Genomic DNA, 26,943 nt, shown 5'->3' with positions numbered 1-26,943 from the left:
TTTTATTCATAAAAATATACAAATAATAAAATATGGTATTAATTTATTTTATATTGTTTTGTTTTGTTTTATTTTATTTTATACCTCTCAATTCTAAACATATGAACATACTCTTACATTCTGTTTGGTGAAAAAGAAATAGTAGTAGGACAGAAAGGAAAAACAATACAAAGAAATAGGAAACAAGTGTGTTCAGTAGGAAAAAACTGAGAAGGGAGAGAAATAAAAGTTGTGATATTATTACTTGTTTTTAGTTTACTTTTAACTTATTTTATTTGTCTATTTATCTCTTTTATATTTTTTTAAAAATCAATTATAAAAATAAAACATCTTTACTAAAGGATCTAACATTATTAATTTAAAAAAGATACTTCAATTATTATAAAGTTCTCGCTAGCTGTCTTCAATTCCTACTTACATATTATTATAAAATAAAACACCTTTTTACTTTTTTTTATACATATTTTTATTCACTCTATCTCTCACTTTTTTTTAAGAGAAAAAAAAAATGGACCCTTAATAATGGTTGGGGAACTTTGAAATTGGGACTAACTGGAGCATTCGGGACAATGCCTTTGTTTATTTCTCATCCTTTTCTAAAATTCATTTTAAGGCCCACATACAACAACACCAGCTGGGGGCTTTTCAAAAGCTTGGGTTTGATTGGTTGGTATTTTTAGTTTTTGTTTTTATTGTGTGAAAACTGTTTATTTTTAAAAGATTAGAATTCTGATCTTTTTTATATTTTTATATTTTCTTCAAATTACATTCCTTGACATGCTATATTATTTTTATTTTATCCAAAATGAAATTCATGTTTTCAACGGAAAATAAAATGAAATTCATGTTTTTCTTATCACCGCATTTTCATTTTACCCAAAATGAGGTTCGTGATTTCAATTGAAAACACTTCCTGTCTTTGGTTCATCTGGACAAAATATTTTTACTGAAAATGTTTTCAAAAATTCCAACCAAACGCATTTTTATCATCATTTTCTATTTCTAGTGAAAATAAAAATAAGAAACAATCAAACCAAACATACGTTACATTATCCTCCATGAAAAATTTAATATTTTTGTTGTTGTTACAATGAAAAGTTTAATTTTAAAGAAGGAAAATATATGTAACTACTCCAAATTCTGTAATCTTTTTTACAAATAAAATAGTTCGAACTTTTATTTTATATTAACTAGTCTTTAGATTCTCGTTGTTATTGTTATAACAAATTATTCAGCTCCATGTTATCAGGAATTTAAAAATTGATTAAACCCAACTGTTATATAATCGAGTTAAAATCTAAAATAAATCTTAATTGAATAGTAAATCCTAGATTAATTATAATTAATATAATATCATGATCAAATATTATATTTTAAAATATGGAAATCCAATAATTAAATAGTAAATCTAGCATTATAATATTTTTTTTAAAACATGTTTCATAAAATTTTTAAAAAAGTTTAATGGCTGTCCTTTTCATTTGTTGTAATTAGTCTTTCGTGTTTTATGTCTTTTATTTCTGAAACATCAATTTTTTTTTAAAAAGGATTAATTCTTTTATCCTCTAATTTATTTTTTAGGTTGAATTTGATCCTTTTATTATTTAAAGATTTAATTAAATCCTTTATTATTTTTAAAAATAAGTTCCATTAGATGTTCTGTTTTTTAATTATAAATTCAAAATTTTATTAAAACACACACTCATATTTAATATCTAATCACATCTTTATAGAAATTCTCATCTAAAATATTACTGAAAAAAAGAGATAATATATAAAAAGTAATGAAAACTACTTTCAAAATTTGAAGGTAAGGCCTTTCTTCGTTTAAAGAGTTTGAGCATCTCCTTAAATTGTCTTGGAACAAATTTTATTTTTAGAAGTGACCATTTCTTAAAATTATGATTTGTTAACATATACAGCATTGGAAAACTTCAATGACTTTTTAAAATAAAATAAAAAAACTTTGGGGCAAATGAATTTTTCTCGTCAAAAATCATATTTTTTTCATTACTGTTTTGAAAGTGATATACTACACGCTACATCAGAAGTAAGCAAGCACATAAATTTCCTACATTAAGGTTTATTTTTATTTTTTTTAAGAAAAAACGAATGAAATTTATAGGATGGAGATTAAAGGAATTCCAACTATATTGACACCTCTTGAACTCCCATTCAAACACAAGATTATAGGTACATTTATCAAATCTAATTCACCCTAATTTCTTCTGTTTTGCCAACAACTTCTCAAGATCGTAAGATTAACTGAGATTTTTTTAATCATCATGATTAAGATTTTTTATTCTTATCCTCTAATAATACTTTGAGATATTTTTTTTTTGTATGTTTTGATCTTTTAAGATGACGATAAAACTAATCTTCAGTGCTTAATTAAGCTTAAAGTTCTTTATTTCTCTTCAAAGACAAGCTATGCGATAATTAATCTTAAGTTTTTCCCTTAAAACTTTAGCTGTCAATTGCACAACACTTATTGATTGGTTTAGTTGACTTAGACGTTTGTATTTACTGCTATATGCTTTCAATTCACTTATTTATTTAATCTTAATTTATGTTAGCTTATCCTATAATAAGCATGAAGAAATAAATCATAAAACGATCTTCATCCACAATCCTAGATAACAAGTATGGTGATTATCTAGCTTGAAACTTGGATAAAATACTAATTATTATACATGAAAATGAATGCAGACTTGTAGCATAGGGTAAAAGAAATTACCTAACATAATCTATCAGTTGGAGTTCTTTCCTAATTATCAGCTTTATTAGGAACACAAAAACATCAACCAATTAAGATGGTAAATCTAAAGAATACAAAGCAACACAGAATTACACTGCTTCAAAATTATCTGAAGTCTGACTTGCATCCTGTAAAAAGTATCCACCCATGAAACATATTGTCAATTAAGTCATTTAACAGAATACAAAAAATAAAGGATAAATAACTGTTTAATTAAGAGCTGAATCGAACAAGAATCACAAAAGGAGGCATAGAGTAGAGGCAAGAAAATATGATCACATGTACACATACCAAAAACACTATAAATGCAATGCAATAGACCAAATTTTCCCATGTACACATACCATTGTTTTTACTTTTTAGCAATAAAGTATTGGTATACATAGTTGGAACTAACCAATTAGGTTCACCCTGAAACCTAAAAATGGATCATTGATACAATTTGAATAGTTATACATTATGAATTTTAACAGAAAACCAAAGAGTAACAACAATAAATGATTAAATTGAGTTAATTCTTATGTAAAATTAACTCCAAATATACAGTAATAGGAAAAAGACCAAATTGTTTCTAGTATCAATAAAATCGGAAATGTTCCTTGTTTCAAACAGGAGAAGAAGAATTATTCTCATTTCATTTTTTTATTAACAACTATAATTACTTTCGATTTAAAATTTAATCACACTTAAGGCTCTTCATCTCTCTTTAAGAGTATATTATGTAAAAATCTAACTCATTATTTCTTACAAACTCAAACTCAGTATGTGTCATCAATTGAATTACATTCATTGAGTTTTATTCTCATTTCATTTTATGACAGATAATGGAGTCGATCTATAAAACCAACATTAACAAAGATCAAGGCTTCAATTGATCTTAATTTTTAAAGATTGTGATATCATGGTTCTCTTATTGCAATTCCAACCTTAAATTTTTCACCATTTTCCTTGTCATGAACATTAGACACTTCAATACCATATATGAATCTAGATTCAAAACTATTAAGATTCCTTTTAGCAGTGCCCAAACAGAAGCAGCAATATTAAAGAAAAAAGTCAGATAAAAGACAGTTCTGCAATGCACTCTAAAGTCACCAAACATTAGAGACTAAATACAAAACAATGCAGAATTTACATAGCAACTTATGACCAATTCAGCTGCTATACGTGCAAAAACCCAGAGACAAAAAAAAGGGAACAAAATTGAGGACATATCAAAGTACTTACGCTTTCTTCTTGCAAAGCTTGTGCATCATTCTTGATATTTCTCCTTCTCTTCTTTCTTCTAGAACTTTTATTTATTTTCTTATTTGAAAATATTGTGTGGAGCGAAGCATTCAAGTCTAATAGAACCTTTCCACATAAAACGCATACGCTGTAAACAAAACACATTGAAATTTAAATATCACTAGGATCAATCAATGGCTTGAAAGTCCACAATCTTATTAACAAAGAATCCCCATTATCTCAACTCTTTTTTGTATCTTTTACCAAGCCAATTTCCATTGTTTACATTAGCCTTATACTAACATATTTGATTCTTTATCATTTTTTTTCTTTTTCCTAGGTTAGAGACCACAAATATCTCTCAATTCATTGAACTATAAACTAATTCCATTCACATTCGTAATTGTCATTGACATAAGAAAATTTTATGTACAGTAAGAATTAAACATAAATTTTGATGCTAAATAGACTATTTTCCCAAATGCAACCAGATCTTACGCGTTGACTCTTTGGTTCTACCGTTCTACCATTCTGATATGATTTTTCACGTTCCGAATGTGATTTTAAGCATTTCGATTGTTTATGACAAGCCAAATTGGATTGTTTATATTTGTAGTCCCGTAGCATCAAAATAGAGAAGAAAAGAGAATAGTAGTAAAAGTTAACCTGCAAGAATTGACGGAAATGTCACCATCGATGGTTTCCAATCTGGTGGGGCAAAGCCTGCAACAATGACTACACCACTCCATCTCCATGTCAATGCTAACAATTGCCTTCAGTTTCAAAGTGACATAAATGTGCAAAACAGAGTGTCCTCAATGCATGGGAAGCCAATAAATATCTTTGAGTAAGCATATACACTACACCTTTATAAAATATATAATACAATATAATATACATATAAATATATCATTGCATGTTTTTTTTATTATTATTAAAACGTAATCTCTTAAATTATTTATTAAAAATGTCATTTTGCATTAACTTTTTATTTCATTAATTTGAAATGTAAGCCATTTTCATCTTCCAGGTTTTGTTTTTTGAGTTAATTATATCTCTATTTTTTTTCAATCAAGCAAATTTGATCTCTCTTCCAAATTTCGTATACACCAATTGTTTAAACCTTTTCTTCTTCCAAATTTCACCAAAAGTGTCAAATTTTACTAAAAATGATAGGACTTGTTTATTTCTATTTCCATATCATCTTTTTTATTTTCTGTTTTGATTTTAATTATATCATTGTCACCTAATTTTTAATATATTTCCTGTTTTAAAAAATTGTTCAGAAATAGAAAAAAGTTTTTTTTTTTTGTAAAAATATTTGAAAGCAAAAAAATGACTGAAAATAAGATGATGATTTTGTGAGTAAAAGGTGAAAACAAAAAAAGTTTTTTAAGGTAAAAGTGTTCTTAATTTATCTTTTTTTTTTTTTTATCAAAACTTCACTAAACCTCTCGCTTCTAAATTTTTTAAAACGACTTCATATCCCAAATTCATCATAAATCCCAAGTATTTGGGCATAAAATGAGAATTAAAATTTCAAATATAAGAAATTCAACAAAGCGATCGAATTTGCATAATTTAAAAAATAGAGAGATTAAATTAATTAAAAAATTAAGATAAATTCTGTCTAATCTAAACCTCTCATCTCAATTGATGCATTTGTTAATGTACATGATTGATATATTTTTTTAACAAATTTACGTCGACCCTTTTTTCAAATACAGAGTATTGCATCGATGATATTAGGCTTATCCACAACAAGCATCAAGAAAACAAATCATTCGGTAATTTTTTCAACTACAAACCATATTTGTTAACAAAAACAAAAATGATGGTTATGAATTGCAACTTTGTTCCATCAGCTTTCGTTACAATGCAAAAACTACCTCTACAGAAAATAACCTAATCTAGAATAAAAAGGGAAATAAAGCAGTAAAATAAAGGCGAGGATATTTTTATTGATTGGTTTTCTAAACAAAGAATACATTTATATATAGTCCTAATTGATATTAATTAATAGATACTAATTATTCATGTGTCGACGTTATATTATTTTAAAAATAAAATAAATAAAAACTACAATAAATATAAAAGATCATCTAATATGGTCTTTTTGCCACTTAGGTTTGAGAGTATTTATGAACCTTTTTGGACCCATCCTAGCAACTTTCTTAATAAAAGTCACCTATATCAAAATAATGTCAACCAAAGGGATTGGCTGAATATGCACTAAGCAGGACTACCTTCGAGGGTGAAAACATTTGGACATATATCCTAAAAAAATAAAATAATGTCAAACGAGAGATATTTTATCTTAGCTTAATTATCAATTTCATCTCTAAATTATTTAAAATAATTCAATTAGGTTATCAATTTTTCATAAGATTTAATTTGATGTTCAAGTTCTTACAGATTTTTAAAAAATTTAATTTGATCATCAATTTTTGAAAATAAATTAATTTTGTTTTCAAATTATTTTAAATCATTTAATTTTGTCCTTAAGTTCTTAAAAAAAATTTAGGGATCAAATTAAATTATTTAAAATAATTTAGTAACAAAATTGATAATTAAGCTTTTAATCTACAGCACACTGAACAACGATTCTTCAACAATTTTCAGAGAAACTTGAGTTGTGTCAGAATTAATTGGTTGCTTTGCTTCCTTGATCAGAGGACCCTTAGAAGCTGCATCCTGCAATAAGGATGCATCCACACAACATATTATCAATTAAATGATCTAATTGAACAAGAATGAATTAATTAAAGTTTAAGAGCCCAATATCACAAAAAAGAAGCATTCAGACACAAGCAACCCAGGTGAGAAAGTATAACAAGACAAAAGTTTCCCTGTATGATGGAATCATGACATGGGTGTATACATTCAAGTATTTATCTAATAGAATGTAGGATTCTTTGTGATGGAGATCACAATTTAGGAGATGAATAGAGACATAAACAAATTAAGATCAAAGATCATGTTTCTCTTATTACAATTTCAACCTTAATTTTCCACAGCTTCATTAATCATGAAAACGATACATACTTTTCAACTGATTGAAACCAAATACTACAATACACGGGGAAAATCAAACCCAGAAAAGATAGTTTTAAAGGTGCACTTTAAAGTCTAAACCTTCAAAAACATATGAACAGAGAAAAGCATAATTAAGATTTACATAGCAAGTTATTTTCAAAATATTAATTAAAAAAAAAAAAAGGAACCAAGACTAAGAGTACTTACAAGTTCTTTTTTCACAATTTTTACATTGCTCTTTCTCCTTTTCTTTATTCTTCTAGGATTTCTACCCAAGTCTAATAAAATCTTTCCACACATAGTGCAAGAGCTGCAAAATACAAGACATTAAAAATCATTATTTGCGTGAAAATATAATAATAGTTTCCCCCAAAAACCTTAAGAGGAAAGAAAATATGAACAATACTAATATATATATATATATATATATATACTTCACCTGCAATATTTGCCCGAAGATTCATGGATGATGTTTTCCACTCTTGTTTGAGAAAACCTGCAACAATGATCGCACCACTTCATCTCTATGACAACTTTTGTGATCAATTTAAAAGTGCTATATACGCTGTCTTATTTCTTGGGAACCAAGTATTGCACTTCTTGGGAACCAAGTATTGCACTTTGACGAGGTATCTATATCACACCTTTATATATTTTTCAGAGGAACCCAATTCTTGTAGATTATCCTTTTAAATTTTTTCTTAATTTTAGATTTATGTTTTATTCATTTGATTATGCTTATCTTTCTCGTAATTTTAATCATGATATATTTTATATAAGATTTAATCTCTCAATATATTATCTTTTCTTTTATCCGCTCAATATATTTTCTTTTAAATTTTTTTTTGCCAATTAATTATGGTTCTTTTTTTGCAATATTCAATACTTTATTTTTTTATGTATGTTTTTAAAATTGTACGTGAATAAATTTTGGATACGTTTTTTTTGGGTGTACTGGATACTTTTATTATTATTATTATTATTATTTAAGATTACATGGCTCAAACAAAATATTACATGAATGATATTCATAAATAATTAAAATTTTTATATTTTGAGAACTTGTATAATTTTCTTGGAACATACTTTGTGTCATTGGGGAGGATATCCTATCCTATCCAATCTAATTCCATTTTGATGTATCTCGTATTTCACCCTTCCTTTTTTTATATATTTTTATAATAATTTAATTTTCAATTCAATTTTTTCAATATAGTTAAATTTGTTTGGTTACGAAAACTCGTACTATTAATTGCCAAGTATTATTAGGTTCTAAATATTACTTTACATATCACGCGATGAACAGAGACGAATCCAAAAATTTATTAAAAGAGTTAAAAAAAATCTTTTCTTTATAATTGTTTAAATGTTTAACTTTTAAAAAATGTTTATTATTTTTTCACATAAAATTAAAACTAATTTTTATTTAAATGATAATAATCTTAACCATTATCATAAAAACAACAAACACTGAATTAATTTTATAAAATTTTATTATAATTATCACCTTAATCATTACAGTAATAATAAACATAACTAATTTTATTCTAAATAATCTTAATTTTATATTAACTAACTTAAAAATAAATATTTATACGTACGTGAGATTTATCAAGGGAGGGTCTGCCCCCCTTTCCATCGGTGATGACTTTTATCAACCCTGATTTTTTTTTCATATGCTAAGATTTAAAGTTTAAACATGCTTGTATAAATTAATATTTACCATGTTTACATAAATTAATGTTGAAAATGTATTTTCATTCCGCACAAAAAAAAATGCATTTTCATTAAATCCAAAGTCCAAACTGCAAAGTTTATTTTTTCCACTTCATCATTACAAAGTCATTTTTAAGTTTTATCTATATATCCACATAATAATGCTTAAAAAAAGCATATTTTTATTTAAAAATATTAATGGTTAGTTTGTTATTATTTGTTGGTGAGAAAATTTGAACTGTCATATACAGGTATACTAATATACATGTCTACTTCATTTCATTGAAGTTAAGTATTTAATACATTTTCATATATTTTTTTAAAAATCAATAAAGATCCTCTCAGTGGTAAAGGTTCAGCAAACATCTTTCTATTTTTATATGCTTTCTTCCCTCCTAAATATAAGATTTTTTTTTTAATTTTGTTTGTTTCTTTTATAAGATTTTTTTAAAATTATCTTTTGCATAGTTTTAAAACCCAAACCAAACTTTGAATTGATGATCAGGTTTGTGGATAAACAAGTAATTAACCTGTTGATCAATGCCAGGTCGTGCAACTTTTTTTGCTTTAAAATTACTCAAAATGACGCAACTTTCTTACTGTAATGCGATTATTAATTTGTTTTTGAAATTACTCAAAATGGTAGTAGGGATCTATAAATTTATTAAACTTACCAAAGGAAAATTAGAAGAATATCCATATGCTTTACTGATTTTGTGACTTCATTTTGGTTTCGTTGAAAACAACTCAAGTGGCAAACTCGAATAAATGTGTTTCTGATTCTTTTTCCCTTTTATTTTTGGGACCAGACCAAATTTAACAAATAAATCTCAATGTCAAAACTATAGCTATAGTATCAACATGTGTCGGACAACGTTTTTAAAAGGGAAAAGATGTAAAACTTAGAGGACTAGAAGTGTTGTACACGTTACTGACTTAATGTCTATTGGCAACTACAAATAAGATACAGAATGCCACGCACTCATCCTCCATGACAAATGGAACGAACAACTACGCCTCATACATTTATGTCAAAACTGTTACTGCCAAAGCATTGGATACAGAAGATCTTGATTAAATTCACATCCACATCACATGCTCATCTTTCGTCTCCAAAATGAAGATTATGTTTAAGACCTTTGCTTCTTGGGTTTCTTTCCCGATGCTTGTTCTGATGATCCTACAATATATGTCTCGGCATCTATATTTTCTTCAGATTTACGCTTCCCAAACTTCTTTGTTTTTTTCTGCCGACGAACCATTTTGAATTCAAGTGAGATGATGATTTATTTAAGAGAAAATACCAGTTTGGCAAAGAAAGTAACAATTCTAACTGGTCAAACGAGATTTCTTTTTAATAAAGTTCCGCCAGAAACTTATTTACCTTTAAGGAAATTGCCATGTCAGCTACATTATTGTTAGCATCCTCAGATTTATCCACCAGATTTGCAGGCTCCTAGAGAGTGCAAATAAAAGTTTCGAAAAAACAACAAAATAGCACGCACGACATAAATTATTGTGAATAGTAGAGAAAATCGCAAAAGAAATAACAATATAAACCTTGGGTGGGATAAAGGCCTCTTCTCTTTTCCTTTTGTTTTCAGCAGTTTTCTCAGCCTGCTTCTCTTGCTTCTCTTGCCATATCTTTGCTGATTTCCTTTTGTTACTTAAAAAGTATTCTCCAGTTTCTAATTGTATATCAATCTGAAATGTCACATAAATTACCAAAGACACCTTAGAATTTATTTCATAGATTAACAAAGTACCGGAACAACATAGTTTGTCAAAAACTTAGATATAATACAGATAGAATACCCCAGGGGGGAAATAAAAGCAAAAGGCCAATATAAGCAGAGCTGCAAGTAGTTGTGGAATTGGTGTTGTCATTCTCATTTAAAGGCCAAGATGAAGTTCATATATTCACAAATTGCTCCTAGATAATGCACACTTGAGCTAAGTCTAATACACTCGTTATGATAGAAACCCAAAAAAATACGTAAGATACCCACAAGGGCCATATCAACTCCTGAAGATAAACCTCTAAGTAGAATCTTAATCATCTTTCATAATCGATCACCTATGTCTATTGCCACAAATTAAAATGGAATGTGCTACTGCTCAAAATATCAGTTAGAAACAAAATGCAAGGTTTTTACTTTACAAAATCAATAGCAATTACCAGAAACTATGATAGGAAAGCAAATGCTTAAACACTAATTACAACATAGCCAGAAAATGCAGGTGGGCTCAGTAGGGTCCTACTACAATACTGAACAAGTGAAAGGGAAGAAAGGGATTTGAATGAGGTAGAAATCAGGCTGAGGAAGGAGCTACAGGAAGAAGTCTGGGTGCAGGGCAATCAAAAGAATCTATTATGAGGCAAAAAGCAAGAATAAAATGGTCGAAAAAAGGAGACTGCAATTCAAGATTCTATCACATGTTTGTCAATTGGAAACAGCGCAAAACATGTTGAGAGGAATTTTCATAAGCAGGTGTCAGGTAGAGGAGCCAAAAAGAGTAAGGGAGGAAGTCAAACAATTCTTTATGAAAAGATTTGAAGAATCTTCTTTTGAGAGATCAAGGCTGGATGGTGTAGAGTTCAAGACAATCAGGAGGAAAACGTCAAATTGGTGGCCAGATTTGAGGAGGAAGGATGATTCTGGTAAAGTTAGTCCTTAACTCAATACCTATATTTTTCTTTTCCTTTTTCAGGGTACCTAAAAAGGTGGTGGAGAGGTTGGTGCGGCTACAAAGGTCGTTTCTTTGGGGTGATGGAGGGGCAGAGGAAGGTGGTGTGGGTGAAGTGGGACACAGTATGCCTCCCTAAGGAGAAAGGTGGTTTAGTGGTGCAGGATCTCGTATCTTTTAACCGAGCATTACTCGGCTAATGGCATTGGAATCTATTTCACCATAGCGCTTTATGGGCAAAGGTTTTGGAGTCAAAGTATGGGAGTTGGAGAAATTTAGATGATGGGGAGGAGGAACCACAAGGAGTCGATTTGGTGGCAGGACTTGCATTCTGTGTGCGGATCGGAAGAGGAAGGTGGGTGGCTCATTGAAGGTGTGAAGTGGAATATTGGTTGTGGGTTGAGCGTAAAGTTTTGGGAAGGTAGATGGAGGGAGGATGGGTGGTTGTCTTTGATGGAAAAGTACCAGAGACTTTACTGTATATCTCAACAGCAACATCACAGTATTCAGCTGATGGGCGTTCAGGTGGGAGAATCGTGGGAATGGAATTTTGAGTTGCAGAGGATGACGTTGGAAGGGGAGATGGAACTAGTAGCTATATTTATGGAGGACATTAAGGGGTTGAAGATTCAGCTTAATCAAGAAGATAGATGGATTTGGAAGGGGGATGCAAATGGGATGTACTCCGTGGGAAGTGGATATCATTTGCTTAATGAAGTGGTGGCAGATGAGATCGATGATGGAGCATTCACACTCATTTGGAATATGAAAATTCCAAGCAAGGCTGTGCACTTTGCTTGAAGCTTGGTGCGGGATAGATTCTCAACAAGAGCAAACCTTAGGAAAAGAAATGTGCAGCTACAGAGTTATTACTGCCCGTTCTGCTCAAATCACGAGGAGGAAGCACACATTTTTTGGTTGCCAAAGAATAATGCCGCTATGGTGGGAGAGTCTTACATGGATAGAAGTTGTAACAACGTTCCCGGCATCACCAAAGGAACACTTTTTACAGCATTCTTACTGCAAGGCACCAGAAATTGTCCATAACAGACGGCAGATTTGGTGGGTTGCTCTCAGATGGGTGCATTTGGAATCTCAGAAACAGAATTGTTTTCTCAAATGAGGAGTTTAATGGACAGAAATTGATGGAGGATGCAATTTTCTTTTGCTGGACATGGCTCAGATATTTAGAGAATGATTTTGAACTGCCATTCCACTTTTGGGCCAGTAATATTAAATCTGGATTTTTGTATAGGGGAGGGATTAGGCCATAGACACTTTTGTAATGGGTATTCCTGTGTGCCTAGGGTTGGGGATTATGGTATTCTAATATTCATAGAATATTTCCATACCATAATCTTACTTTGATAATTGGCGCACTGGGATGTACAGATAATAGTACTACTTGTACAGTTTATAATAGTACTGTTTATATAATACATATTTTTACTGATAAAAAAAACAATCCAGAACAAGTGAGTTATTGAGAAACATTGAAATGCAATTCTTTTTTTGAGAACCATTAGGTAAATTTAAACAAAAAGGAATTTAAGCATCCATTTCTTAATCACCCGATCTCTCTTTCCTAGTCAATTATTTACTTTGTTGTTGTTGGGGACATGAGTTGAGGAGAATCTGTACATTAGTGGAAGAAATCCAGCTCGATCAGAGATATTAATTAGAGGTTCTCTTACCTTACTGGGCTGTTGAGGTGGAGGGAAAGGAGTGTATGGTTTCTTCTGTTTAGTGTTAACCTTCTTTTGCTTAACATTTTTCCTACAAAAAGATATGAAGCGTCAATGAAACTGAAGCAGAGGGTGGGTGAGTACCTTGAATTTACAATTTATCAAATAAATAAAAGGCATACTTCTTGAATTTTGGAAGGAACCTATCCCAGTTCTCCTGGGCAAGTGCTGGATCCTTTTCAAGTTCTTTCTTCATCATAAGAACCTGACAATGTGAAAAGAAGAACTGAGATATTTTCTATGCCCAAAATCTACACCACAAAGGCAAGCTGAATAAAATACAAATTAAATAACCTTAATGTTGTATACAGGATGCATTTTATTCAGCATGCATTCTTCAACAATTCTTCTGACTTGCTTCAAGCCTTTGAATGAACCCATAGCAGCAACTGTGTTTCCCTGTGGAATTGCGTGCAAAATTAAAAAAGAAATCAGCCGATTCTAGACTACACTCATATCATAGTGAAAGTAAATTAACAGTCTTCACATTCTAAACTATGAAGCGAAAGTTAAAATTACCTGGACGAGAATGTAGCAGCCAGTGAGTATTTCAAGAGCCTGCGCACCAGTATTATAGTTGGAGAAAGGTGAGTTACAAAGTTGAAGCCAACAATTGGTTGTAAGCAGTACCAGAAAACCAAAGCAAGAAAGTAACAACAATGGGTTTATCCCCCCCATTGCTGAAAAAATAAAATCTTCACGAAAAGCACACCTTCAAGGTGGAAGAATTGGGGCCCACAAGATGTTGTCTTCTTTTTACAAATCGCTCCTGCAGTCAGAAAATCAAGGGAACTTCCTACCATCAGACTAATTTCTTTGAAATGCTTAGGTTGCATAAAGTATTATGACAAAATACAAAAATCATATGGTAGAATTCAAAATCAAAAGAGCTGTTGGAAGCAAGAATAAAAACTTCGTACCCCATTGCCCAGAGGCTCTTCGCTATGCGAAGGTATGGGGGAGGGATGTTGTACGCAGCCTTACCCTTGCATATGCAAAGAGGCTGTTTCCGGATTCGAACCCATGACCAACAAGTCACCAAGGCACAACTTTACCGCTGCACCAGGGCTCGCCCTCTGTTGGAAGCAAGAATAAGGAGAAAAAATAACTTCCATGGCAGCCCAGTGATTTCAAATTTCTGGAATGTTACTAATGAAGGTCTCCTGAAAGTGCTTAGTGAATTTCATTGCTATGGAAAGCTTGAAGTGTGCGTGTTCAGTTCAAATTGTTTTAGTGTGAAATTTTTTAGCTGCTAAAGAGAGAACTTTGAGGGTGCAATTCAATAAAGCTGAACCAAAAATAGCTTATGAATTCTATTTGTATTACTCTGGTGCCTAAGAAGGCAATAGAACACCAATTGATAAAGTAATAAATTATAATATTGAACACTGAAATCACACACAACACAGCAATACACTTGCTGCCCCAGAGACAAAAGTCCACTGTTACACAAATACAGCAACACCCTTGCTTTCCCAAAGACAGAAGTCACAGTATTCTCTTTCAACAAAGGGAAAATATCTTGACACTACCTACTGTCCGATATATACTCTTAATACATAACTACTATCAGTTATTTTCTACACATAACTGTCATAATTGCACCTAAATATCAGTTCCCATGTATACTGAGACAAACGATTATTGATCCACAAATCTTGTTACTAGTGCATACAATTCCTGACCAAGTGACCATTATCATGAGGGAAGTCAATCACACGCAGTAGCAGCACTATAGAACTGGCAGAGGCATCATCACTAATAGATATTCAACGATAAAACAAAACAAAACCATAGAGGCACACAGCAATCAAGAAGAACACGCAGTAAAGCATTAGAAAAATCTTCGGAGAAAATACCTTATTGCGAACCATGCCGCTGATTTTAATGATGTCACATTGCATCTCATCGTCAAGTATTTTTATCGCCTGAGAACAATCAGAGCAACAGAAATAACATTAATATGACTGATTTTTTTATAAAAAAAAAACAGAAAGAAGTTACAAACATATATATATATATATATATATATATATATATATATATATATATATATATATATATATATATATATATATATATATATATATATATATATATATATATATACCTGAGGAGCAGGAATACTTCGTGATAGAAGCTTGATAAGATCCCTGGCTTTGATGATAATATAGGGGTCCCTAGTCTTCCTGGTGGTTGAAACAGTCATGGAACCCTCAACCTGTGCATTGTCAAAATCGAAGGCGAAGTTAGGGTTTTTGATTGAAACTAGAGGAGGAAAAAGAGAATGAGTAATAGAGTAAGGTAGTTACGAGGTTGAGTTCGCAAGCAACACCGAACTCCTTGAGTGAGGATTTGACCATGGGCCAAGCTTCTTGGAGGTACTTTTCGCGGTACTGAGGGAAGAGAGTGGAGAAGGAGCTAACTTCGAGCATGCCGCCGTCGTTCCACGAAGGGTCGAACTTGTCGATCTTCCAGTGGTCGATGTTTGGGTCGTCGTCCCATGGCTTTGGCTTGTCGTGCTTCCCCTTTCGCTTCTCCTTCTGCTCAAGTGATCGAGGTTCTTCTTCTACGCCATTCTCCCCATCTGAGTGCTTTTCCATCCCTGCTTTCTGCTTTCTGCTTTCTGCTTTGTTTCCTGTGCACTTGCTTCTGCTAGGTTTTCAGGTTTTGTGGGATGCTAATGCCTATTGGCCTATTGTTTCAACCAAATCACAACGGTTGAAATGAAATCAAACGTGGGGATTGGCTTTGGGCTTAGTATTTGAGTCCATTCGTTTTAATACTCCATCTTAGTATTTAAAAATGTGTGTAACTTCATTTTTATCAAAACTTTTTTGGCTAAACTATTGTACTTGCATAATTTCCCCACTATATCCGTATGTAACCTCCTAGAAGGTTATTTTTTTCGAGGCACCATTCGATACTAAAGGTAGTATCCCTCTTAGTGGAGTTTAAACCTTAATTCATCATAATGTGAAAAATTAGTCCATTCTACTAAACCCAAATTATATTAGTTAGTTATACTTTATAATTAAGAGTTATATATATATATATATATACCATAGGAATTGAGTCTAGTAAAAGAAATTAGTGCTCTGCAACATGACAAATTTATATTTGAATTCTTGTTGGAAAAAAAATACATACAATGCTTCAACCAAAAAAAATGAAAGGATATACAGTTTACAAGGAGGTTCTTTCGTACGAATAATATGAAAAGTAAGGAATGAAATTCTTATCAACAAAAAAATTATTAACCATACATGATGGTTGAAATAAAAGTTGAGTTTTCAACAAAAAAAAAAAAAAGTTGCATTAAAATCCCTGTTTGTTAATTGACTTCTTCGTAGTAATGATCTTTTCTTTAGAATGTTAGTAACACATTAGCATCTTTTGAATACTTTTTTTTTTATCGGTAATTGATTTTTTTTAGACTCGTGAAATTATTACTTCTTATTTAATAAGTTTTAATGTCGAAGAATATTAAATATAAGTTAACATGATTAAAATGTAAGAATTTTATTTTGGGTTAATATTTTCAAGAAACTATAAAATCTTAATGTTTGATTCGATAATGAATGTGATTCTGATTTTCATCACAACTGTAATATATGGTGTAACAAATTGTGGGTATCATCACCGAACCAACAATGTATTCTCTCAACTCCTCAAATTTCAGATTTTCTTAACGAAACATTACCAAAAAAGAGAGAGGTGGTGCTAACTATTAGTGTATTAGGACTTTAGGGAACCCGTATTATTTTGCGTTTCTTTGGCATGACTGGTATAACTGAGTCGAAGCTCCTTTGAAGGTGGCCTGTGAGCTTAAAACTAAAATTCATAACCCGAAAGATTTCTAAGCTTGAAACTAGAATGCTTAGAAGATATGTACATAACCACATTAGAGAATCTGTTTACAGAAACATTGCCTCATTGCAGCCAGTTCGTCTTTCAACAATGCAATCAAATCTCAAATAAGAAAAAAAAAAAAAAAAGGATGGTGTATTCACGCTAGCTGGGCAACATAATGTCATCAACGTCAATCAAAACAGACCACCAAACCAGAATCACTGGCTCTAGCAGGTGTGCCATGAAAAAACAATTGTTACAAAATGAATATTTTGTACATGGTATAACAACAGCCATCCTAATGAACCTACTTCTAAAAACATTTGGTTGGAACCAAGTACAGAAAAGGAGAAAGCAAATGGAAGAGATAAAGTCCAGCAACCAAATATCCACTTCCAAAGTATAGTCAGTATCAATAGTCTACTGCAGATAAGCTCATTTTCAATGACCACTCTGCACTAACAACATACACCCACTGATGACATTTACATAAAAAAAAAAAACCTGCATAACATCTAGTCTACCTGCTTTTTCTAAACTTTCCATTGAAACATGGAAAAGTTGGACAGAAGAGGGTTTTCCCTCTTTGCCGTGTTCTTTTTTACCCCCCAATTTGTCAGCATTATCACCTGCATTTTACAAAAGAATCATAGACATAGAGATACCAGTGTGACAACATATATCAGATTCTCTGCCTGACCCTTCTACCATTCGTGTCACCACCATCTGAAAGTTGGCCCCATACACTCTGAGATTTTTCCACTGCACTGGAACCTTCACCCTCACCCCCAGCAATTGTCTTCAGGATCTCTGATTGTAGCCATGGGCCTTTTTCTTTCATATGCTCAAATCCATCTGATCTCATGACAGCTGCAACAAGTCCAGACGCAAAAAGAGCAATCATATCAAGAATGAGAAAAGTTGGAAGATAAAGCATGATTGTAATTTAGTATGCCTGAAGTCAAGAAATTTTATTTTGTTCTCCACTAGTATATACATTAAAGAATGGCCTGCTATGTTTCTAAAGGATAGCGAAATTTCAGAATATTAGTTATGAATATAATCAACATGAACCTTATTTTTAACATCACTACAACCCTAAGATTTTTTTAAGCGTTCTCACCTATGTTTAAGTGTCCCAGTGTTGTACAGTTGAACATTCAAAGTGTCCATGCTTTAGAAATAAATATATAAGCGAAAAAATAAAGTACAAATAATTTGAGAACGGAATTGAATTTGACTAATTTTCTTACACTCGTAATTAAAGATATACCATAAAAAATAAAGGAAACAATAAAAAAAGTGACAGGAGGGAAAAATAATAAAAGGCGAGAGAAGATTGAGTCCAAATATGTCAAAATCCACAACAGGTTGAAAATGAAAGGAGAAAAACTCAAAAAAAAAAATAAAAATAAAAAAATTCATCCAACAGCATTGCATATGATGTGAGGAAGAATTCAATATGGGCACGAATTCCATAACCTCATATTGAGATACAAGAAAGAAGATAGACATTTAGAAAACAGGAGGATTACAGATAAATGACTCTGAACTTTATGAACTGCGAATGAAAATCTCTAAATAAGAAAGTGGGGCACCATTATAGTAACTAAGGGTTTTTCTTACCACCAGTAGAAGTTTTGCACTGCTTTTAAACCAGGTGGCATTGTATAGTTCACCAATAGTGTAAAACTTTTCACACATCAAAATTAAATTTTAAACAACCCATGTCAGTTCACTTTTGTCTACTCCTACTAGTTTGAATTTGGTGTATATGAAGCAGAATCAATAACCAATTCAAGTGGACACCAATCAGATCATCCATGGAATTAGCCGTCTCATGAATTCCATAATCTCATATTTCCATGATTAGACGGGCATGTCAAGAAGGGTGATCCCCCAAATGTAAATTTGTATGCCCAGATGAGCAAGTTTTCTTTTGGACTATGGCCATTTAGCTTCTCCAGAAAGTTGATTTTAACTTATGCATAAGCTAATTTTAGCTTAGGAGAAACTTATTTCATTTTTCTTTCTTATTTTCTTCTCCTATAAGTGTTTATGCAGGATTGTATCCAAACAAGGCCTATCTATACAATCTATCTTTTCTGCTTGGTATTTAGTTGTGTATGCCAGACAGCTGTGTTTAGTTAGCACAGGATGTATGTATCTGAACTCATTTTTCTTTTATATTTTTTAGTCACTTGTTAACAACAAAAGTTAAACAGAAAACATCAGTCTTTCTGTTAGAACGATTGCCACTGCTAACTAAGAAAGTGATACAAACTAAGTATACCTGCTAGATTTTGAGCAGCAAATTTTAGGCAAACAGCTTTCAACTCCGTGGCATGGCAATGATCAGCCAAGGTTAAAATATCGGCTACAGAATTCACACAAATGTCCTTACAAAGACAAGATTCACAGATCAATCTAAGCCTACCCAAGCCATACTTGTCTGCTGCAGCTAACAATTTTGCTGTCAATGTTTCAGAAACCGGAAAATGGCTAGTAGTGGTTGATGAAACCGTGGCCACCTCTTCCGTAAGAGTATCTTTGTAGATAAAGTGCAGCATGGCCTGTAAAAGAGGAATAATCAGGATATCCATCCTCCGTAGTTGTACTTTAACTCTTGAACTCCTATAAGATCCTTTTTCTATCAAGAAAAAGAAAGCTATCCTTTTTCTATCAAGAAAAAGAAAGCTAACAGAAAAATATACAATAACAAAATAAATCCTAAACAAGCTTGATGCTACCAGGGAAGGAAAATAAGGAAAGGGGAAACAAATAGTTTTTACCTTAAAAACCTTTGGTTCTAAATCTGTTACAATAATCTCATTCTTTTCCTCATCTAAACCATCAAGAAATTTAGATCGAAATTCTGGGGATCTGGCAGCCAGCATCAACTTATGAGCATGGAACTTTTCCCCAGCTACATCAAAAATAATATCTGAACCTTCCATATTATCCAATAGTGCACCAAAGTGTGATCCAATGTCAGATTCCGGGATGTTAATAGAGTAATGTTGTGGGCAATCAGATGCTGAAACCACAACTCCAACTGTACAGTTGATTTTCAAACAATCATTCTTGAGGAAATCAGAGGTTTCAAGCAAAGACCGTCTGAAAAACCGCTTGTAGCCCCTATAAAAGCACAAAAAGAGATCAAGATTTTACACAAGTTGACACAACATCTGAACAGCATACTTTCAGACTGATCTAGCAACAATTTTCCATATAAGGAGAGCCTGGGAGAGATAACCAGGGACAGAAATCAAAAACAGCAACACATCAATAACCCTTTCAAAGAGAGAAGACCTTTTTGCTTGTGAAACCTTCATGCATAATATGACAATATAAATCTTTATATAAACCATTAACAAACGTAAGAACTGGAAAGCTAACTGACCTGTATAATCTTTTTGGTAAGCTAATTACAAGGACATGATCAAGCATGATCAATAAAAAGAAAAAGAACAAATTATCTTAACACTCTGAGATTTCGACAAATTTCCCCCTATATGTCTCCTTTTTTTTACCCTAGCACTGATCCATTTAATGCTCTGAAGAAACATTACACTAACACCTCTTGTCACAAACACACACACACACACATTACACCGTCTACCCCTATAAAGGGTTGCTATAAACATGAATAAAGCAAGTAGTCATGCACAATGTCAAGAAACCTCATGGAGTGTTAGTGTGATTGCTCAAAGAAAAAAAGAAGATAAATTATGACTTCCAAAAGAAAAAATCACATGGAGTTTTAGCAAATTGATGTACATAATAAAGACAATTTCATAGTACGCGAGAAGGAAAACTTAGATACAGTTCCATATGTGCTACTTTTGGTGTTGTCCTCCAATAAGAAATTGAAGTTTCACTTCGGTAATTCGTCTACTAAAGGTTTACACTAAATGCCAATGCAGGATTCCCAGAGTGAAACTTCAAGTCTAATAGGAGAACAACACCAAAAGCACCTATCGAACTGCATCTAAATTTTGTCCTTTCTATTTTTATATTATTGAGAAACCACGGTCTAATGATCATTAAAACTTTAAGCTACAAACATTCAAAACATAGAAGCACAATCAAGGGGTCTAGTTCAGGTGGTTGAGCATGTGCGTAACTTATTGTAACCCCGTAACATTGCTTCGATTCCTACGTATAAAAAAAAACATGAAGGAACCAAAACAGAGAAAGAAAGGTTATTGGCAGCAGAGCATGGTGAAAGCTTACCACATGCTTCCCTTGTACTTGAGCGTGTAGGGACCGGTCTCGAGGGAGCGATCGAAATGGCTATGAACTTTGTGCTTCCCCTGGCCGCTCTGGTCGAGGAGCGTGAGCTCGAAAAGCGCCCTGACGTCGGTGCCTTCGCTGGCCAAGGCGATGAAGACGGAGACGTAGGCGGAATTGTCCTCGGGATTCTTGCCGTCGGGGTAGAAGTAGATCGCCCAGTGGTAACCTCCGACGGTGAACACGTCGCTCGCAATGTGCTTCCCCACTCCCATCCCCTTCGCCAGCGAATAGCCCTCGATCACGAACTTGTGCGACCCGCTCACCGTCTGCGTCAGCGACTTCGAATTCGTCGGCGGCGACAAGGCCGCTCCGGACATGCCTATCCGAATCGGAATTCAAGGGTTCATGCGATGTGGCGACGGGGAAGGGATTTTAGCGAATCTTAGGTATTTGGAATTTGAATTTTGGGGGAGAGGAGAACGGAGAGGTGGTTTATTGGGCGGCGTTGGGTTTGACGGAATAAAGACGACGCAACGGTTTTGAGGTAACGTTGACGTCAGAGGATGTGGAATATCATTGCTGCCCCTGAATTGGAAATTTTCCAGAATGTTTGTGCTGTATATTAACGTGGAGAGTGGAGAAAGTGTCATGGATGGCTAATTTTATAAAATTATTAATCTTTTTATTTTTTTTATTTTATCATCTTTTTCTTGAGTTGTGTTTTACAGTTTAGAAATTAGAATGAAAATAAATTATTTTGAAATAAAGGAAAGAAAATGTCAATTTATTACGTAAGAAATTAAATTAAATGAATGAAATTCATGTTATTTTACTTACCAGGAACAATTCTTTGATATATTGTTTGGTATATTCTTTCAAACATATTTGTTTTATTCATTGATATTTATAGAAAATTATAATATCACAAGAGAGATTCATTAAATATCATATATACTCATATAATATGATTTTTAATAAATTTTAATCAAAATATATTTTAAAAATTGTGTCTCCCGTTCTTTTTTTTGTTATCTAAAAATAATTGTGTTTGACAATGTGCTTCAAAGAATAAAAACTGTCTCGTGGGGAAATGAATGTATTAAATTCTCGGTAGTTTTAAAATCCATTGATTGATGAAAATTTATGAATTTCACCCCTCAATCTTATAAAATCACAAACATATTTAGATTAAAACATGGTTTATAAAAAAAATCATTAGTATCTATCACATCAAACTTGATTTAATCTTTAAATATGTAAAACATTTAACAATTTTATTCTATCGTTAAGTTTATTAGACTATTTTTTATTAAATTATAATATATAATCACTAATTTTACATTAAATTGAATAAAGAATGTAATTGTTTCACTTTTAATTTTTACACATTTAATAATTAAAAAAAATTGTTTTCTTATAAACTAAATTGTCAATAATTACACATTCAAGGAATAAAATAATTATTTAGTCTTGTATAAATCACTCTTATCCTCATGTAAATATATATAAATCAATCTTATCTGCTAAATAATTTATTTAGAAAGAGTTGGATAAGACTAATTAGTAATTATTTAGAACTGAAAAACAAAGAATTATCTTATCGAAAGATATAAATGAGTCAAATTATTTATGAATTACTCTAGTTTGATTCATCAATCAAGCAAGTTCGTTTGTTTAATTAAATAAACAAAGTCAAACTTAAGTTTGAGCTACATAATTTAAATGACTCAAACTCAAGTTTTATAAGCTCAACATCATTAAATTGTAAATTTCTTGTTTATATGATATTAAAATTAGATTTAAATATATTTTTTGTTTTTGTAATTTAGTTTTTTTTTTTTTGCCTTCTCCCTACAATTTTTTATTTGTCTTAGTCATTACAAAATATGTTTATTTTATTTTTCATTCTTAAAGTCCTTTAGATAACATTTTTTTCATTAATCAAAGCATTGTTTTCGTGTTCAAAGTGCATAAATAAAATAAACACATTTTACAAGAACTAAACAAATGTTTTTTTTTGTAAGGATGAAAACGAATAAAATATTAAATTACATGAAAAAAAATATATTTAAGCTTTAAAATAACATAAATTTCACAATATCATATCACATGTTTAACACCTATTTTTTATTTATAGATTATTATTTAGTAGTATAATGTTTTATTAAATACCAAATTGATAAAATTTATTTATTTTTCACAAATTAAAATAAAGAGTTTAATTGGTATACATTATTAGTGGAAACTTTTTTTTTCATCATCAACCAATCACAATACATGATATGTGTGACGTGTAAAGTAATTAGAATAAGACCACTCAAATTTTATGATTGATTAAAGATGTATTTTTTGACTCTATATACTAATTAAATCCTTAAAAATGATAATTGAACTAAGTGAGTCAAATTCAAATTTTAATTTTTTTAAACAATCCAAGAGTCATTTAAATAAAATAAGTTAAACTTAAGCTACTATTTTTTTTCACAGTCGAAACCTAAACCATGCTTTAGTTGTGTTGAAATAGGTTAGAAATATTTCTTCTTAGTATTTAATATGATTCTTACCCCCTGTTTCTTTTTACTTAATATTCTCTCTCTATTTTATTTTTTTATCCATGAAATCTATACTAAATTTCTAGAGTTCCACTTGGGCTCACCCTAGTGTTTATGTGTAGAAGTTGGGTAAGGAAAGGAGCAACTAGGAGAATGTGTGTCCTATCCCTAGTCTTTATGCGCCGTCAAGGGACACTGCTCAGAAATATAAATATAGGATTACAACTTCAACTTATACAACTAGACTGTCACAACTCACACGTGATCTCCGCCGTTGATCTGGTCTCTCTAATGAATGAAATTAATTTTTTATCCTGTCCATGAATTGCACTTTTGTTTCTGACCTAAGATCCATGGCATGTGATGAGAATCATAAGTCATCAGACTCAGCCTTTGCTTTGCCTGGAATTAAATCACATAAAGTAACTACTAATTCTTACAGCTTGCTATGGGTGCTGGCCCAGATCAAAGGTATTGGTCTTCATTTTATATTATATACTGGGGAATGCAAACAAGGAGACATACATAGAACTTAAAATTAGGACTAAAGCATTTTTTTAGCCTATTTGGATTTCTGTTTTGAATGAGGGGAGCGCTTTAATTGATTTTTCTGGTATTTGATCAATTTGTGTGGAATGTTAACTAGGAATTTTTGTTGTTAATAGAGTGCATCTAGTTTACTCTTCCAAGCCAAATAAAGTTTTTCTGTGGATACTAAAGGAACTGAGCAATGTGGCATTTGTTACCACTAAAGCTAGATTTAGGTATGCTCATCTGCAACAGGATTCATATGTGTTGAAATAGTCAAATTAGCCAATGTTGCATTATTGGTAAATCATCTTCCTTGTTGGATAATGCTGAATGGCATCTAGATACACCTCTTTGAATCATTGTTTGAAAGAGGTCACAAGTTTGATGCTAAACTAAAAAGCGAACTTGATATTAGTCGGTGCCATAAGGGGCATTGGATGTACTGAGTGTTTTGCTACAGTCTCAAAGTTGAAGTGTTTGAAGATAAAAAAAAAAAAAAAAAATCTGTTTTGGGCATTGATGTAGTGTAGTAGTGTTGAGTGTTCTGTTGACTGCAGAAACTTATGTACATTGTATCTGGCTGAGGCTTCATATTATTGATTTTTCACGCATCCTTTGTATAACACATGGGGTTTATAGTTTTATAGTATTTTATGCTGTAATAGGATTATACATTTTTTTGTTGTCTTATTTATTCTTCATTCTCTGTCTTTCTCAATCAGCTGTTCGTGCTATGCCCCATTTTTTTTTCCGGGGGGTAATTTAATAACAGTAAAAAATAGGTTTGATTGCCAAGTTGCTCTACTCTGGACACTGGAAATCTTCTCTTGGTCATTCTTGGGGTTAGGCACTCCTCTTTTATTCTTCTATTTGTGCATGTTACTACTTGATTCTAAAATAGTATCCCTTTGTGGTGGAACACTTAGTTTCAAGTTGAGTCCTTAAAAGAAAAAATGCAAGTCAGCTATTACTACTAGAGCTGTGGCCTGTGATTTTGTTATTTCTGAAATGTCTGCATTTATTATAGTGATGTTCCTCTAGAGATTTCCCCTTGCCAAAATAATTGGAATAGAATGGATAGATTGTCATACATTAAAAGAAATAATTTTATTTGTTTGCTTTGTTGTTAGTATCTTTCCCTTCCGTGACATAATAAAGTTATTTTAATTTAAATTAGATGATTTTATGAAAAATTACTAGTACTAGTTTTTCAGAGTGAAAATATTGATGACATGCATGTTAGCTTAATATTTTAAAATTTAAACCAAACTAGATATTGAATTGGCAAGATCTCTAGGTCACAATTGATTGGTTAAACTGGTTAAATTAGTGGTTGAATTGGATAATATGATGATGATTCTGACTAGAGACACAACTGGTTCATGAATCAATCTGTTCAACCATGCAGTTTAGTTGTATTTTTAAATCCTTGGTGTTCGTGTCAAAATGTGCTGACTCCTTTACTATAAACAATGGTCCCAGGGCAGTTTCTGTTATTAATTCTTCTTCAGAAAGACTAGGAGGAGCAAGAGTTGTAGCCACTGCTGTGGTTCCAGATAATGTGGCAAAAATTCAGGACATTCTAAGAAGATGGAGTGATATTGAGCAAATGGATCTCATAATTACTCTTGGTATGTTTCTATCTAACTTATTTATCAGTTTCCCTAAAGAATTTGAAAATTTGTAGTTTTGTTAAGTTGACTTCTGTTTTATTTTTGCTTTACCAATCAAGGGGGAACTGGCTTTACCTCTCGAGATTTAATGTCAGAAGCTACAAAACCATAGATTGAGAAAGAAACAACTGGCATTCTGTATGTAATGATGCAAGAGAGTTTAAAGGTATGTGAAGCTATGTTTATGTTAGTCAGGCGAGTAATTCTAGTTGTGTCTTTTGTATTTTGTGGTTTCTTATTTTTTTTAACTTCTGCAGTTTCTTTTCATAACTGTTTATATTTATTTTCAAATCAGTGTTCAAAGAGCTCAACCTGACTGATTGGCTATATATTTAGTGTAATGCTACTGTTTTTAAATTTCTATTCACAAGTTTCTTGCTTTGTTATGCGTTTGGATGAGAACTAATTGAAACACATTCATTTGATTTGTTGAAATTCAGATCATTAACATGCCTGGAAACTGTTGCTGAGTGTTGGAAGCTTTATTGCCAGCACTTAAGCATGGTGCTCAGGGGAGACAAGAGAGAAAAACATCATCGTCACGTTCCTCATGCCGAAGCAGTTCCTGCAGATGTGTGGGAACAGAGTAATATGCTAGCCACTGGTGCTGGCTCTGATATCTCTTGTTCCTGTTGCAAGTGAAGTTAATTAGTATATTTTCTTTTCGGCTTCAGCCTTCAACATTTTGCTCCCATGTTCAAATTCGAGGGATACGGAATAGTGCAGTTATCATTCAATGCACGAAAAGTTTATCTTTATATTTTATCATAAAACTAAAATTGTGAAGTGTGAGAATCCTAATTAACTGTAAGATGATTGCACAAGACAAATTAAAAACACGAGAAGAAGAATTGAATTATGTTTTGTAATCTTTATAAAAGCAATTTGATAAATCACATGATTTTATTAAAAATAAGTGTCAATTTTTT

General features: G+C 31.7%; 4 protein-coding genes across 5 annotated transcripts; 1 reads left to right on the top strand and 3 right to left on the bottom strand.

Moving 5' to 3' along the window:
* Window positions 1–5,424: 5,424 nt before the first annotated feature.
* On the bottom strand, window positions 5,425–7,629 carry LOC106795727 (uncharacterized). Its single transcript, XM_041009238.1, has 3 exons — window positions 7,461–7,629; window positions 7,229–7,331; window positions 5,425–6,679 (listed from the first exon to the last, which is right to left on the bottom strand). The coding sequence occupies exons 1-3, from the start codon at window positions 7,541–7,543 to the stop codon at window positions 6,569–6,571; spliced, it is 297 nt and encodes a 98-aa protein (XP_040865172.1). The 5' UTR covers window positions 7,544–7,629; the 3' UTR covers window positions 5,425–6,568.
* Window positions 7,630–9,489: 1,860 nt separating this feature from the next.
* On the bottom strand, window positions 9,490–15,867 carry LOC100816856 (ribosomal RNA assembly protein mis3-like). Its single transcript, NM_001254493.2, is given in 11 exon segments — window positions 9,490–9,984; window positions 10,122–10,193; window positions 10,298–10,441; window positions 13,120–13,201; window positions 13,293–13,375; window positions 13,465–13,569; window positions 13,690–13,728; window positions 13,883–13,939; window positions 15,030–15,098; window positions 15,281–15,391; window positions 15,483–15,867. Coding segments are annotated over 11 exon segments (1,170 nt in total). The 5' UTR covers window positions 15,774–15,867; the 3' UTR covers window positions 9,490–9,867.
* Window positions 15,868–17,392: 1,525 nt separating this feature from the next.
* Window positions 17,393–21,893, bottom strand: LOC100790974 (BTB/POZ and MATH domain-containing protein 4). Its single transcript, XM_003545139.4, has 4 exons — window positions 21,259–21,893; window positions 19,815–20,160; window positions 19,316–19,595; window positions 17,393–17,892 (listed from the first exon to the last, which is right to left on the bottom strand). The coding sequence occupies exons 1-4, from the start codon at window positions 21,633–21,635 to the stop codon at window positions 17,705–17,707; spliced, it is 1,191 nt and encodes a 396-aa protein (XP_003545187.1). The 5' UTR covers window positions 21,636–21,893; the 3' UTR covers window positions 17,393–17,704.
* A 2,117-nt stretch (window positions 21,894–24,010) lies between these two features.
* Window positions 24,011–26,873, top strand: LOC102659648 (molybdopterin biosynthesis protein CNX1). 2 transcript variants are annotated; one of them, XM_041009237.1, is made up of 5 exons: window positions 24,011–24,281; window positions 25,064–25,183; window positions 25,824–25,972; window positions 26,074–26,180; window positions 26,455–26,873. In XM_041009237.1, exons 1-4 carry the CDS (start codon window positions 24,259–24,261, stop codon window positions 26,124–26,126), a joined length of 345 nt encoding a protein of 114 aa, XP_040865171.1. In that variant the 5' UTR covers window positions 24,011–24,258; the 3' UTR covers window positions 26,127–26,180; window positions 26,455–26,873. The 2 variants fall into 2 exon arrangements, 1 of the variants encoding a protein (XP_040865171.1); XR_417859.4 differs by lacking the exon at window positions 25,064–25,183 and having other exon boundaries at window positions 24,018–24,281; window positions 26,455–26,854.
* Window positions 26,874–26,943: the final 70 nt, after the last annotated feature.

The sequence above is a fragment of the Glycine max genome, chromosome 14 (assembly GCF_000004515.6).
Source record: "Glycine max cultivar Williams 82 chromosome 14, Glycine_max_v4.0, whole genome shotgun sequence".
Classification (NCBI taxonomy): domain Eukaryota; kingdom Viridiplantae; phylum Streptophyta; class Magnoliopsida; order Fabales; family Fabaceae; genus Glycine; species Glycine max.
Note: the sequence above shows the minus strand (reverse complement) of the source record. Positions and strands in the feature narration are given on the sequence as shown.